General features: G+C 57.4%; 1 protein-coding gene across 1 annotated transcript; it reads left to right on the top strand.

Annotated features, from left to right (window-relative positions):
- Window positions 1-5744: 5744 nt before the first annotated feature.
- Window positions 5745-13213, top strand: LOC136306023 (kallikrein-14-like). The gene is made up of 5 exons (XM_066209372.1): window positions 5745-5841; window positions 8095-8329; window positions 9188-9441; window positions 11439-11575; window positions 13061-13213. The coding sequence occupies exons 1-5, from the start codon at window positions 5745-5747 to the stop codon at window positions 13211-13213; spliced, it is 876 nt and encodes a 291-aa protein (XP_066065469.1).
- The last annotated feature ends 2122 nt before the right edge of the window (window positions 13214-15335 follow it).

Raw genomic sequence — 15335 nt, 5'->3', positions numbered from 1 at the left:
AACGAACTGGGAATGAACTGGGAGTGAACTGGGAACAAACTGGGAACGAACTGGGAGTGAACTGGGAGTGAACTGGGAACAAACTGGGAACGAACTGGGAGTGAACTGGGAATGAACTGGGAACGAACTGGGAACGAACTGAGAACGAACTGGGAACGAACTGGGAACGAACTGGGAGTGAACTGGGAACAAACTGGGAACGAACTGGGAACGAACTGGGAACGAACTGGGAATGAACTGGGAATGAACTGGGAACAAACTGGGAACGAACTGGGAGTGAACTGGGAATGAACTGGGAACGAACTGGGAACGAACTGGGAACGAACTGGGAACGAACTGGGAATGAACTGGGAACGAACTGGGAACGAACTGGGAACGAACTGGGAGTGAACTGGGAACGAACTGGGAACGAACTGGGAATGAACTGGGAGTGAACTGGGAACAAACTGGGAACGAACTGGGAATGAACTGGGAGTGAACTGGGAACAAACTGGGAACGAACTGGGAGTGAACTGGGAATGAACTGGGAACGAACTGGGAACGAACTGAGAACGAACTGGGAACGAACTGGGAACAAACTGGGAACAAACTGGGAACGAACTGGGAGTGAACTGGGAACAAACTGGGAACGAACTGGGAACGAACTGGGAACGAACTGGGAGTGAACTGGGAACAAACTGGGAACGAACTGGGAACGAACTGGGAACGAACTGGGAATGAACTGGGAACGAACTGGGAACGAACTGGGAGTGAACTGGGAACAAACTGGGAGTGAACTGGGAACGAACTGAGAACGAACTGGGAACGAACTGGGAACAAACTGGGAACAAACTGGGAACGAACTGGGAACGAACTGGGAGCAAACTGGGAACAAACTGGGAACGTAACCGGAAACCAACTGGGAACAAACTGGGAACAAACTGGGAGTGAACTGGGAACAAACTGGGAATGAACTGAGAACGAACTGGGAACGAACTGGGAACAAACTGGGATTGAACTGGGAACACTGGGAGCCTTCTCCCCTCCCATTTCCCGCCCTTTCCCCCTCCCGTTTCCCACTTTTCTCCCCTCATATTTTCCCCATTTTTGGATCGTTTTTCCTCCAGGAAAAGAGAAAATAAATAAATAAATAAATAAATAAATAAATAAATAAATAAATAAAATTACCGTTTTTTAAATTTTAAAAAATTACCCAGGGAGAGAAAAAAAAAAAAAAGGGTAATTAAAAAAAAAAACCTAGAAAATTAAAAAAAAATTTTAATTTTAATTTAATTTAAATTAACTTTGAAGAAGTATCGGGTTGAAAGAGGGAAGAATGGAGGAAAATCAGAGGAAAATGAGGAAAGATGGGCAGAAAAAGGGGAAAAAAAAACAAAAAAGGAAAAATTATGTAGAAATGGGCAAAACCGGGGGAAAATGAGGAAACGGGGAGTAAAGGGAGAAAATCTGTGGGAAATGAGGGAAAATGGGGGAAAACCTGTGAAAACGAGCCCCAGAGAGGCAAAATGGGGGAGAAAAGGGACAAAATTGGGAAAAACTGGTAAAATTTGGGGGAAAGCGGAGGGAAAGCGAGAAAAAATGGGGCAAAAGTGGGAAAAAATGGGGGGGGATGGGTAAAAAAGGAGGAAAAGTGGGAAAACCCGAATGTGGGAAGGGAGGGGGGAAAGTGGGGGGGGAAACGAGGGGAAAGGAGGCAAAAGCAGGGAGAAAGAGGGAAAAAAATGGGAAAATGAGGGAAAAATTGGGAAAAGCGGGGAGAAATGAGCGGGAAACGGGTGGGGAGGTGTAAAATGTGAGAGAAACGAGGCGGAAACGGGGAAATTCGGGGAGGAAAGGGCAAAAAAGGGCGGAAAAGGAGAAAATCCAAGGGAAGGAGAAAAATGGACAGGAACGGGCAAAACTGGGGGGGGAATGAGGCAAAAATGGGGAAAATCCGGGGGAAAATGGGGAAAATCTGGGGAAAGGGGGCAAAAATGGGGAAAAATCCGGGGAAAAGGGCAAAAAATGGGGAAAATCTGGGGAAAAAGGGGCAAAAATGGGGAAAAATCCGGGGAAAAAGGGGCAAAATTGTGGAAAATCTGGGGAAAAGGGGCAAAAATGGGGAAAATCTGGGAAAAAAGGGTCAAAAATGGGAAAAATCCGGGGGAAAAAGGGGCAAAATTGTGGAAAATCTAGGAAAAAAAAGGGGGAAAATGGGGAAAATCTGGGAAAAAGGGGCAAAAATGGGGAAAATCTGGGGGGAAAAGGGGCAAAATTGTGGAAAATCTGGGAAAAAAGGGGGGGAAATGGGGAAAATCTGGGAAAAAGGGGCAAAAATGGGGGAAAATCGCGGAGGAAGGGGCAAAAAAAAGTTAAAAAATCCGGGAAAAAAGGGGCAAAAATGGGAAAAATGGAGAAAAATCTGGGGAAAAAGGGGCAAAAATGGGGAAAAATCTGGGGAAAAAGGGGGAAAATGGGGAAAATCTGGGAAAACGGGGAAAAATGGGGAAAATCTGGGAAAAAAAGAGTCAAAAATGGGGGAAACTGGGGGGAAAGGGACAAAATCCCGGGAAAATGAGGCGAAAACGGGCAGGAAAGAGGAAAATCTGAGGGGGAAAACGCAGAAATGGGGAAAATCGGAGGAAAATGAGGCAAAACTGGAGAAAATCTGGAGGAAATGGGCAAAAATGGGGAAAATCTGGGGAAAATGAGGGGAAATGGGGAAAATCAGGGGAAAAATGGGGGAAATTTGGGATAAAATGGGCAGAAAGGGATAAAATCCAGGAAAAAGGAGGCAAAAATCAGGGGAAAATCAGGGGAAAACGGGCAGGAAGGAGGAAAAAAAATCAGGGAAAATGAGGGAAAACCGGGGAAAATCCATGGAAAATCTGGGGAAAATGATGGAAAATGGGGTGGAAAATCGGGAAAAGTGAGGGAAAACTGGGGGAAATTCGGGGGAAAATGAGGGAAAATGGGAAAATCAGGGGAAATGAGGGAAAACTGGGGAAAATCAGGGGAAAATGAAGCAAAAATGGGGTGGAAAATCGGGAAAAATGAGGGAAAATGGGAAAATCAGGGGAAAATGAAGCAAAAATGGGGTGGAAAATCGGGAAAAATGAGGGAAAACTGGGGAAAATCAGGGAAAAAAATGTGGGAAAACTGGGAAAATCGGGAAAACTGTGAAAAATCAGGGCAAAAATGGAAAACAAATCGGGTTGAAAACCGGGGAACAACCGAGGAGAAAACTGGGGAAAATTAGGGGAAAATGAGGCAAAAATGGGGTGGAAAATCGGGAAAAAATGAGGGGAAAACGGGAAAATCAGGGGAAATTATGGAAAATGGGGTGGAAAATCGGGAAAAATGAGGAAAAACCGGGAAAATCAGGGGAAAAAAGGAAAAATGGGGTGGAAAATCGGGGGGAAATGAGGGAAAACTGGGGAAAATGAGGGGAAAAAAGGAAAAATGGGGTGGAAAATCGGGGGAAAATCAGGGAAAACTGGGAAAAGTCGGGGAAAAAATGGGAAAGAAATCGGGTGGAAAAGCGGGGAAGAGGCGAGGGGAAAAGGGGGAGCGAAGCGGGCCAGAGGGGGAGGGGCGGCTGAGTCAGAGCGTCCGGGATTAGCGAGATCCCGGGATTAGCGAGATCCCGGGCGCGGCCACAAAACCGCGGCCACAGGCGCGGCCGGCGGCCGGAGGCGACGGCGGGGACAGGGATGGGACGGCGGTGAGGACACGGGGGAAATGGGGAAAAACGGGAAAAATGGGAAAAAATGGGGGAAAAATGGGGGAAATGGGGAAAATGGGGGGAAAATGGGGGAAAAATGGGGGAAAAGGGGGGGAAAATGGGGAAAAATGGGGGAAAATGGGGGGGAATGGGGGGAAATGGGGAAAAATGGGGAAAAATGGGAAAAATGGGGGGAAATGGGGGGAAAATGGGGAAAAAGGGGGAAAAATGGGGGGAAACGGGGAAAAATGGGGGGAAATGGGAAAAATGGGGAAAATGGGGGGAAAATGGGGGGAAATGGGGGAAAAGGGGGGGGACGGAGGCGACGGCGGGGACAGGGATGGGACGGCGGTGAGGACACGGGGGAAATGGGGAAAAACGGGAAAAATGGGAAAAAATGGGGGAAAAATGGGGGAAATGGGGAAAATGGGGGGGAAAATGGGGGAAAAATGGGGGAAAAGGGGGGGAAAATGGGGAAAAATGGGGGAAAATGGGGGGGAATGGGGGGAAATGGGGAAAAATGGGGAAAAATGGGAAAAATGGGGGGAAATGGGGGGAAAATGGGGAAAAAGGGGGAAAAATGGGGGGAAACGGGGGAAAAATGGGGGGAAATGGGAAAAATGGGGAAAATGGGGGGAAAATGGGGGGAAATGGGGGAAAAGGGGGGGGGACGGAGGCGACGGCGGGGACAGGGATGGGACGGCGGTGAGGACACGGGGGGAATGGGGAAAATGGGGAAAAAACGGGGAAAATGGGGAAAATGGGGGGAAAATGGGGAAAAATGGGGGGAAATGAGGGGGAAAAGGGGGGGACGGAGGCGGCGGCGGGGACAGGGATGGGACGGCGGTGAGGACACGGGGCAATGGGGAAAATGGGGAAAAACGGGGAAAATGGGGGGAAAAATGGGGAAAATGGGGAAAACTGGGGGGAAATGGGGGGAAAATGGGGGAAAAATGGGGGAAAAATGGGGGAAAATGGGGAAAACTGGGGGGAAATGGGAAAAATGGGGAAAATGGGGGGAAATGGGGGGAAAATGGGGAAAAATGGGGGAAAAATGGGGGGAAACGGGGAAAAAAGGGGGGAAAATGGGGGGAAATGAGGGGAAAAATGGGGGGAAAATGGGGGGAAAATGGGGAAAAATGGGGGGAAAATGGGGGAAAATGGGGAAAAAATGGGGGAAACTGGGGGGAAATGGGGGGAAAAATGGGGGGAAATGGGGAAAATGGGGAAAAATGGGGGGAAATGGGGAAAAATGGGGGAAATGGGAAAAATGGGGAAAAAATGGGGGAAATGGGGGGAAATGGGGGAAAAAATGGGGGGAAAATGGGGGGAAAAATGGGGGAAAAATGGGGAAAAATGGGGGGAAATGAGGGGGAAAAGGGGGGGGACGGAGGCGACGGCGGGGACAGGGATGGGACGGCGGTGAGGACACGGGGGAATGGGGAAAATGGGGAAAAATGGGGGGAAATGGGGAAAAACGGGGGAAAGTGGGGAAAATGGGGAAAAAATGGGGAAAAAATGGGGAAAAATGGGGGACATGGGGGGAAAAGGGGAAAAATGGAGGAAAAAAGGAGGAAATTAGGGGAAAATGAGGGAATGGGGGAAATGGGGGGAAATGGGAAAATTTGAGGGGAAAAAGGGGGGAAATGGGGAAAAATGGGGGAAAATGGGGGGGAAAAATGGGGGAAGGAAAAAGGGGGAAATGAGGGAAAATTTGGGAGAAAAGGGAGGAAATAAATGGAAAATGGAGGGGAAATAGGGAAAAGGAGGGAAAAATGGGGAGAAAAGGGGAAAAATGGGGGAAATTTGGGGGGAAATGGGAAAAATTGGGGGCCATGGGAAAAAAAAACATGGAGAAAATTTGGGAACGGGAAAAAACGGGGAGGAAATGGGGGAAAATGGGGAAAAAAAAGGCGGGAATTGGGAAAAAACATGGGAAGGGGAGGGAAATGGGGGGAAATCGGGAAAAATTGGTGGGAATGAGGGGGGATTATGGGGAATTTGGGGAAAAAATGGGGAAAATTGAGGAAAATGGGGAAAAATGGAGGGGGAGGGGCAGTGGGGGGGGGTCACCTGTGTCACCTCCCGGTGTCACCTCAGGGCCGTGGAGCCGCTGCTGCTGCTGCTGCTGCTCTCAGGTACCTGGGGGGACACACCTGGGGACACACCTGGGGATACACCTGGGGGATACACCTGGGGGACACACCTGGGGGATACACCTGGGGACACACCTGGGGGATACACCTGGGGACACACCTGGGGATACACCTGGGGGATACACCTGGGGATACACCTGGGGGATACACCTGGGGGATACACCTGGGGGATACACCTGGGGATACACCTGGGGGATACACCTGGGGGATACACCTGGGGACACACCTGGGGGATACACCTGGGGGATACACCTGGGGGATACACCTGGGGGATACACCTGGGGACACACCTGGGGACACACCTGGGGGATACACCTGGGGACACACCTGGGGACACACCTGGGGGATACACCTGGGGGATACACCTGGGGGATACACCTGGGGGATACACCTGGGGACACACCTGGGGACACACCTGGGGGATACACCTGGGGGATACACCTGGGGGATACACCTGGGGGATACACCTGGGAACACACCTGGGGGATACACCTGGGGACACACCTGGGGACACACCTGGGGGATACACCTGGGGGATACACCTGGGGACACACCTGGGAACACACCTGGGGACACACCTGGGGGATACACCTGGGGACACACCTGGGGGAACACACCTGGGGACACACCTGGGGATACACCTGGGGATACACCTGGGGATACACCTGGGGGATACACCTGGGGGATACACCTGGGGGATACACCTGGGGACACACCTGGGGACACACCTGGGGGATACACCTGGGGACACACCTGGGGACACACCTGGGGGATACACCTGGGGGATACACCTGGGGACACACCTGGGGACACACCTGGGGGATACACCTGGGGGATACACCTGGGGGATACACCTGGGGGATACACCTGGGAACACACCTGGGGGATACACCTGGGGGATACACCTGGGGACACACCTGGGGGATACACCTGGGGACACACCTGGGGGATACACCTGGGGGATACACCTGGGGGATACACCTGGGAACACACCTGGGGACACACCTGGGGGATACACCTGGGGACACACCTGGGGGATACACCTGGGGACACACCTGGGGGATACACCTGGGGACACACCTGGGGGAACACACCTGGGGACACACCTGGGGGATACACCTGGGGGACACACCTGGGGACACACCTGGGGGGACACACCTGGGGGACACACCTGGGGACACACCTGGGGGATACACCTGGGGGACACACCTGGGGGATACACCTGGGGAACGCACCTGGGGAACGCACCTGGGGAACACACCTGGGGAGCACACCTGGGGAGCACACCTGAGGAGCTCACCTGGGGAACGCACCTGGTGGCGTCGTCCCCATAAAGGTGCCACACCTGCTTGTCCCCACGGAGGTGCCGCCCTTGTTGTCCCCACGGAGGTGACACGCTTGTCCCCATAAAAGTGCCACACCTGCTGTCCCCGCGGGAGGTGACACCCCTGGTGGCCCAGGGGGACACTCCTGGTGGCGTTGTCCCCATCAAAGGTGCCACACCTGCTGTCCCCGTGGAGGTGACACACGTGTCCCCATGGCCCCACGGAGGTGTCACCCCTGCTGTCCTCATGGGAAATGTCACCCCTGGTGGCCCAGGGGACACTCCTGGTGTCACTGTCCTCACCCCGGTGTCCCGGGGGTGTCACTGTCCCCACCCCGGTGTCCCATTGTCCCCACTCCGGTGTCCCATTGTCCCCACCCCGGTGTCCCGGGGGTGTCACTGTCCCCACCCCGGTGTCCCGGGGGTGTCACTGTCCCCACTCCAGTGTCCCATTGTCCCCACCCCGGTGTCCCATTGTCCCCACCCCGGTGTCCCATTGTCCCCACCCCGGTGTCCCAGGGGTGTCACTGTCCCCACCCCGGTGTCCCGGGGGTGTCACTGTCCCCACTCCGGTGTCCCATTGTCCCCACCCCGGTGTCCCAGGGGTGTCACTGTCCCCACTCTGGTGTCCCATTGTCCCCACCCCGGTGTCCCATTGTCCCCACCCCGGTGTCCCGGGGGTGTCACTGTCCCCACTCCGGTGTCCCGGGGGTGTCACTGTCCCCACTCTGGTGTCCCATTGTCCCCACCCCGGTGTCCCAGGGCTGTCACTGTCCCCACTCCGGTGTCCCGGGGGTGTCACTGTCCCCACCCCGGTGTCCCATTGTCCCCACTCCGGTGTCCCATTGTCCCCACCCCGGTGTCCCGGGGGTGTCACCGTCCCCACGCCCGCCGTCCCTTTGTCCCCGCAGGTGTCACCCTGTCGCAGCCGCCGCCGTGTCCCCCGGGCCAGCAGGCTCAAGGGGACGGCGCTGGTGTCACCTGCGTCCCCGTGTCGCCCGAGGGGGACGAGGACAGGATCATCGGCGGCTACCCGTGTGTCCCCATGTCGCAGCCCTGGCAGGCGCTGCTCTACGGCCCGCTGCGCTGCGGGGGGGTCCTGGTGCGGCCGCAGTGGGTGCTGACCGCCGCCCACTGCAACAAGAGGTGACAATGACAGTGACAGGGACACCCCCGGGGACAGGGGACACCCCTGGGGACAGGGACAGGGACAGTGCCACCCGCTGCGCTGCGGGGGGGTCCTGGTGCGGCCGCAGTGGGTGCTGACCGCCGCCCACTGCAACAAGAGGTGACAATGACAGTGACAGGGACAGGGACACCCCTGGGGACAGGGACAGGGACAGGGGACAGCTGGCAGGGACAGGGACAGGTGTGACCCCGGTGGGTGCTGACTGCTGCTCACTGCAATGCCAGGTGACAGTGACAGTGACAGTGACAGTGACAGTGACATCCCCCGGGGACAGGGGACACCTGACAGGGACAGTCCCCAAACCCCCCCAATGTCCCCACTGTCCCCAAGTCCCCCAAAATGTCCCCAAGCCCCCTCAATGTCCCCAACGTCCCCAAGCTCCCTGATGTCCCCAATGTCCCCATTGTCCCCAACGCCCTGAATGTCCCCGCTGTCCCCAATGTTCCCAACCCCCCCAATGCCCCCATTGTCCCCGCTGTCCCCACCCCCCCTGACTGTCCCCGCTGTCCCCACGCCCCCGCTGTCCCTGCTGTCCTCACCCCCCCAATGTCCCCGTTGTCCCCAATGTCCCCAACCCCCCTGACTGTCCCCAAGGTCCCCAACCCCCCCAATGTCCCCATTGTCCCCGCTGTCCCCAACCCCCCTGACTGTCCCCAAGGTCCCCAACCCTCCCAATGTCCCCATTGTCCCCGTTGTCCCCCAACCCCCCTGACTGTCCCCAACCCCCCTGACTGTCCCCAATGTTCCCAACCCCCCCAATGTCCCCATTGTCCCCCGCTGTCCCCAACCCCCCTGACTGTCCCCGCTGTCCCCAGGGGTCTCCGTGTCCGGCTGGGCGAGGACGACCTGACGCGTCGCGAGGGGACGGAGCAGGAGCGCCGGGTGACCTTGGCCTTGTCCCACCCGCGCTTCGACCCGGCCACGCTGGACAGCGACCTGGCGCTGCTGAAGCTCGACCGGCCGGTGGTCATCGGCCGCAGCGTCCGGCCGCTGGCCCTGCCCCGAGCCTGCGGCCGGCCCGGCGCGTCCTGCATGCTGTCCGGCTGGGGGACGGTCACCAGCCCCCAGGGTACGGGGACGGCGGGGGACGGCGGGGGTCATCGGGGGTCATCAGGGGTCATCAGGGGTCATCAGGGGATATCCGGGGTCATCAGGGTCATCAGGGGTCATCAGGGGTCAGGGGATGGTCACCAGCCCCCAGGGTACGGGGACGGCGGGGGACGGCGGGGGTCATCGGGGGTCATCAGGGGTCATCAGGGGTCATCAGGGGATATCCGGGGTCATCAGGGGTCATCAGGGGTCATCAGGGGACATCAGGGGATATCAGGGGACATCAGGGGACATCAGGGGTCATCAGGGGACATCAGGGGATATCAGGGGACATCAGGGGACATCAGGGGTCATCAGGGGTCATCAGGGGACAGGGGACGGTCACCAGCCCCCAGGGTATGGGGATGGCGGGGGACAGCGGGGGGTCATCAGGGGTCATCAGGGGTCATCAGGGGTCATCAGGGGTCATCAGGGGATATCCGGGGTCATCAGGGGTCATCAGGGGATATCCGGGGTCATCAGGGGTCATCAGGGGTCAGGGGACGGTCACCAGCCCCCAGGGTATGGGGATGGCGGGGGACAGCGGGGGTCATCAGGGTCATCAGGGGTCATCAGGGGTCATCAGGGTATATCCGGGGTCATCAGGGGTCATCAGGGGTCATCAGGGTATATCCGGGGTCATCAGGGGTCATCAGGGGTCATCAGGGTAAATCCGGGGTCATCAGGGGACATCAGGGGTCATCAGGGTATATCCGGGGTCATCAGGGGTCATCAGGGGTCATCAGGGTATATCCGGGGGTCATCAGGGGTCATCAGGGGTCATCAGGGTATATCCGGGGTCATCAGGGGACATCAGGGGTCATCAGGGGCCATCAGGGGATATCCGGGGTCATCAGGGGACATCAGGGGATATCAGGGGTCATCAGGGTATATCCGGGGTCATCAGGGGTCATCAGGGGACATCAGGGGATATCAGGGGTCATCAGGGTATATCCGGGGTCATCAGGGGTCATCAGGGGTCATCAGGGTATATCCGGGGTCATCAGGGGTCATCAGGGTATATCCGGGGTCATCAGGGGACATCAGGGGTCATCAGGGGCCATCAGGGGATATCCGGGGTCATCAGGGGACATCAGGGGATATCAGGGGTCATCAGGGGTCATCAGGGGATATCAGGGGTCATCAGGGTATATCCGGGGTCATCAGGGGCCATCAGGGTATATCCGGGGTCATCAGGGGTCATCAGGGGTCATCAGGGGTCATCAGGGTATATCCGGGGTCATCAGGGGACATCAGGGGTCATCAGGGGTCATCAGGGTATATCCGGGGTCATCAGGGGACATCAGGGGGTCATCAGGGGTCATCAGGGTATATCCGGGGTCATCAGGGGCCATCAGGGGATATCCGGGGTCATCAGGGGTCATCAGGGGTCATCAGGGGTCAGGAGACGGTCACCAGCCCACAGGGTCAGGGCACGGGAGTCATCAGAGGTCAAGGGCCAGGGGTCAGGGGTCAGGGGTCAGGGCCAGTGGCCGGGGAGGAGGTCTCTGGGGGGAGTTTGGACGGAATTGGGCTGGGACTGGTTAAAAACGGAGCGGAAAATCCAGGGAAAAGTCGGAATCGGGGGGGGGAGGGGGAGGGGGGGCGGGGAGGAATTTTTTGGGGAATCGGGGGTGGAATGGTCAAAAATGGAGAGAAAAATCCAGAGTGACCCCTGAGTGCCCCGAGTGACCCCTGAGTGACCCCTGAGTGACCCCTGAGTGCCCCGAGTGCCCCCTGAGTGACCTGAGTGACCCCTGAGTGACCCCTGAGTGCCCCGAGTGACCCCTGAGTGACCCCTGAGTGCGCCGAGTGACCCCTGAGTGACCCCTGAGTGACCCCTGAGTGACCCGAGTGACCCCTGAGTGCGCCGAGTGACCCCTGAGTGACCCCTGAGTGACCCCTGAGTGACCCCTGACCACCCCGGGCCTGTCCTGGGGGTGTCCCGACCCCGCTGACCCCCGGCTGACCCCACAGTGACCCTGCCCAGCCGCCTGATCTGCGCCTACGTGCAGCTGCTGCCGGACGCCGCCTGCCGCCGCGCCTACCCGCGCCGCATCACTCCCAGCATGCTCTGCGCCGGCGTCAGCGACCGCCGCGTCGACTCCTGCCAGGTGAACCCCGCCCCCCCCAGACACGCCCCAAAATGGGAACAGAACGCGCACCAAAGATGCCCCAAAGCTGCCAAAAAATCCGCCAAAATCGGCCCCAAAATCCGCCAAAATCGCCCCAAAATCTGCCCAAAATCTACCAAAAATCTGCCCAAAATCTGCCCCAAAATCTGTCCCAAATCTGCCCCAAATCTGCCCCAAAGCTGACAAAAAATCTGCCAAAATCTGCCCCAAAATCTGCCCCAAAATCTGCCCCAAATCTGCCCCAAAATCTGCCCCAAAATCTGCCCCAAATCTGCCCCAAAATCTGCCCCAAAATCTGCCCCAAATCTGCCCCAAAATCTGCCCCAAAATCTGCCCCAAAATCTGCCCAAAATCTGCCCCAAAATCTGCCCCAAATCTGCCCAAAATCTGCCCCAAAATCTGCCCCAAATCTGCCCCAAATCTGCCCCAAATCTGCCCCAAAATCTGCCCCAAAATCTGCCCCAAAATCTGCCCAAAATCTGCCCCAAAATCTGTCCCAAATCTGCCCTAAATCTGCCCCAAAGCTGACAAAAAATCTGCCAAAATCTGCCCCAAAATCTGCCCCAAAATCTGCCCCAAATCTGCCCCAAAATCTGCCCCAAAATCTGCCCCAAATCTGCCCAAAATCTGCCCAAAATCTGCCCAAAATCTGCCCCAAAATCTGCCCAAAATCTGTCCCAAATCTGCCCCAAAGCTGACAAAAAATCTGCCAAAATCTGCCCCAAAATCTGCCCCAAAATCTGCCCCAAAATCTGCCCCAAAATCTGCCCCAAAATCTGCCCAAAATCTGCCCAAAATCTGCCCCAAAATCTGCCCCAAAATCTGTCCCAAATCTGCCCCAAAATCTGCCCCAAAATCTGCCCAAAATCTGCCCCAAAATCTGCCCCAAATCTGCCCCAAAATCTGCCCCAAAATCTGCCCCAAATCTGCCCCAAAATCTGCCCCAAAATCTGCCCAAAATCTGCCCCAAATCTGCCCAAAATCTGCCCCAAAATCTGCCCAAAATCTGCCCCAAATCTGCCCAAAATTTGCCCCAAAATCTGCCCCAAATCTGCCCCAAATCTACCAAAAAAATCCCCCCCAAAATTCGGCAAAATCAGCCCCAAAATTTGCCCCAAATTCCCCCAAAATCCGCCCAAATTCCGCCTCAAATCCACCCAAAATTCCACCCCCAAACTCGGCAGAATCAGCCCCCAAAACACCAAAACCCACCCAAAATCTTGCACCCTTGACCCCTGAGTGACCCCTGAGTGACCCCTGGGTGACCCCTGAGTGACCCCTGGGTGACCCCTGAGTGACCCGAGTGATCCCTGAGTGACCCCTGTGTGACCCCAGGGTGACTCCGGGGGTCCCCTGTCCTGCAATGGGACCCTGCAGGGCATCGTGTCCTGGGGGCTCCAGAGTGACCCCTGAGTGACCCCCTGGGTGACCCCTGGGTGACCCCTGACCCCTGTGTGACCCCAGGGTGACTCCGGGGGTCCCCTGTCCTGCAATGGGACCCTGCAGGGCATCGTGTCCTGGGGGCTCCAGACCTGCGCCCTGCCCGGACACCCCGGGGTCTACACGCGCGTCTGCGAGTTCACAGCCTGGATCCGCGACACCATGGACAACAACTAGGGACACCTGGGGACACCTTGGGGACATCGTGGGGACATCATGGGACATGGGGACATTGTGGGGACACCTTGGGGACATCGTGGGGACAGCCTGGGGACATGGGGACATCGTGGGGACACCTTGGGGACATCACGGGGACATGGGCATGGGGACACTGGGGGTCACACCGGGGTCACACCGGGGTCTGCGAGTTCACAGCCTGGAGCAGGGACACCATGGACAACAACTAGGGACACCTTGGGGACACCTTGGGGACATCGTGGGACATGGGGACATCATGGGGAGACCTTGGGGACATCACAGGGACATGGGCATGGGGACACTGGGGTCACACCGGGGTCACACCGGGGTCTGCGAGTTCACAGCCTGGATCCGCGACACCATGGACAACAACTAGGGACCTCGGGGACACCTCGGGGACATCGTGGGGACATCATGGGACATGGGGACATCGTGGGGACATCGTGGGGACACCTCGGGGACACCTTGGGGACATCGTGGGACATGGGGACACCTTGGGGACATCGTGGGGACACCTCGGGGACATGGGGACATTGTGGGGACATCGTGGGGACATGGGGATGGGGACACTGGGGTCACACCAGGGCCTGTGAGTTCACAGCCTGGATCAGGGACACCATGGACAACAACTAGGGACACCTCGGGGACACCTTGGGGACATCATGGGGACATGGGCATGGGGACACTGGGGTCACACCGGGGTCACACCGGGGTCTGCGAGTTCACAGCCTGGATCTGCGACACCATGGACAACAACTAGGGGACATGGGGATGCCTCGGGGACATCGTGGGGACATGGGGACACCTTGGGGACATCGTGGGGACATCATGGGACATGGGGACATCATGGGGACATCGTGGGGACACCTCGGGGACAGCCTGGGGACATGGGCATGGGGACACTGGGGTCACACCAGGGTCTGTGAGTTCACAGCCTGAATCAGGGACACCATGGACAACAACTAGGGACACCTCGGGGACACCTTGGGGACATCGTGGGACATGGGGACACCTTGGGGACATCGTGGGGACACCTTGAGGACGCAGCGGTGGCACAGGGACACCTTGGGGACACCTTGGGGACGCGGCGGTGGCACGGGGACACCTTGGGGACGCCTTGGGGACACCTTGGGGACACGGTGGGGACGCGGAGCCGGGCCGGCACGGGGTGGGACAACGGACGCGGTGACGGTGCCAAGGTCACCCTGGGGCCACCAAGGGCCACCCAAGTGCCCGGCGGGGCCGCCGCGGTCCCACCCCGGGCGGTGACGGAGGGGACGCGGATTTGGGGTCAGAAGCAATAAATACGGAGCGAACGCGGCCTCGGGTCCATCCCTGGTGTTCCCAGCCCCGCCCCCGATGTCCCCAAGGGTCCCCTGGGTGGGGGAGGGGCGGGGCTGACCCCTCCCCCCCCCCCCATTCCCGGAAGTGATTTTGGGGCGTTTTCCCAGAATTTTCGTTTATTGAGGCACTTGCGGAGCCGGGGGGGGGGGGGAGGGGAGGGGAGCCCGGAGTGTTTGGCCACGCCCACATGGGGGAGGGGCCAATGGGAGGAGGGTAGGTGGGGGTGGGGCCAATCAGGGGCCGCGAACCCGAGCGGGGTCAAGCAAAGGTCACCCAAGGTTCACCCAACCCAACCCAAAGGTCACCCAAGGGTCAACCCAAGGTCAACCAAAACTAACTCAAAGGTCAACCCAAGGTCAACTAAACCCACCCCAAAGGTCAACCCAAGGGTCAACCCAAGGTCAACCAAACCCAACCAAGGTCACCCCACCCACCTCAAGAGTCGACCAAAGCCAACCAAACTGAACCCAAGGCCCGCCCAACTCAAGCCGGGGTCAACCAAAGCCAAGTCGAGGTCAGCCAAGGTCAACCTAACTCAAGCCGAAGGTCAACAAAAGGTCAAATCAAGGCCAGGTCAGCCAAGGTCAACCCAACCCAATGGTCAAGCCAAGATCAAGATGAACCCAATGAAGGTTCAACTCAAGGTCAAGACTAACCCAATGGTCAACGCAAGACCAAGACCAAATCAATGGTCAACCCCAGTCAAGACCAACCCCATGGTCAACCCAAGACCAAGACCAAACCAATCACCAACTCA

The sequence above is a fragment of the Chamaea fasciata genome, unplaced genomic scaffold (assembly GCF_029207755.1).
Source record: "Chamaea fasciata isolate MVZ Bird 193981 ecotype frontalis unplaced genomic scaffold, bChaFas1.0.hap1 SCAF_903, whole genome shotgun sequence".
NCBI lineage: Eukaryota > Metazoa > Chordata > Aves > Passeriformes > Sylviidae > Chamaea > Chamaea fasciata.
This window is presented reverse-complemented; position numbering and strand designations above follow the sequence as displayed.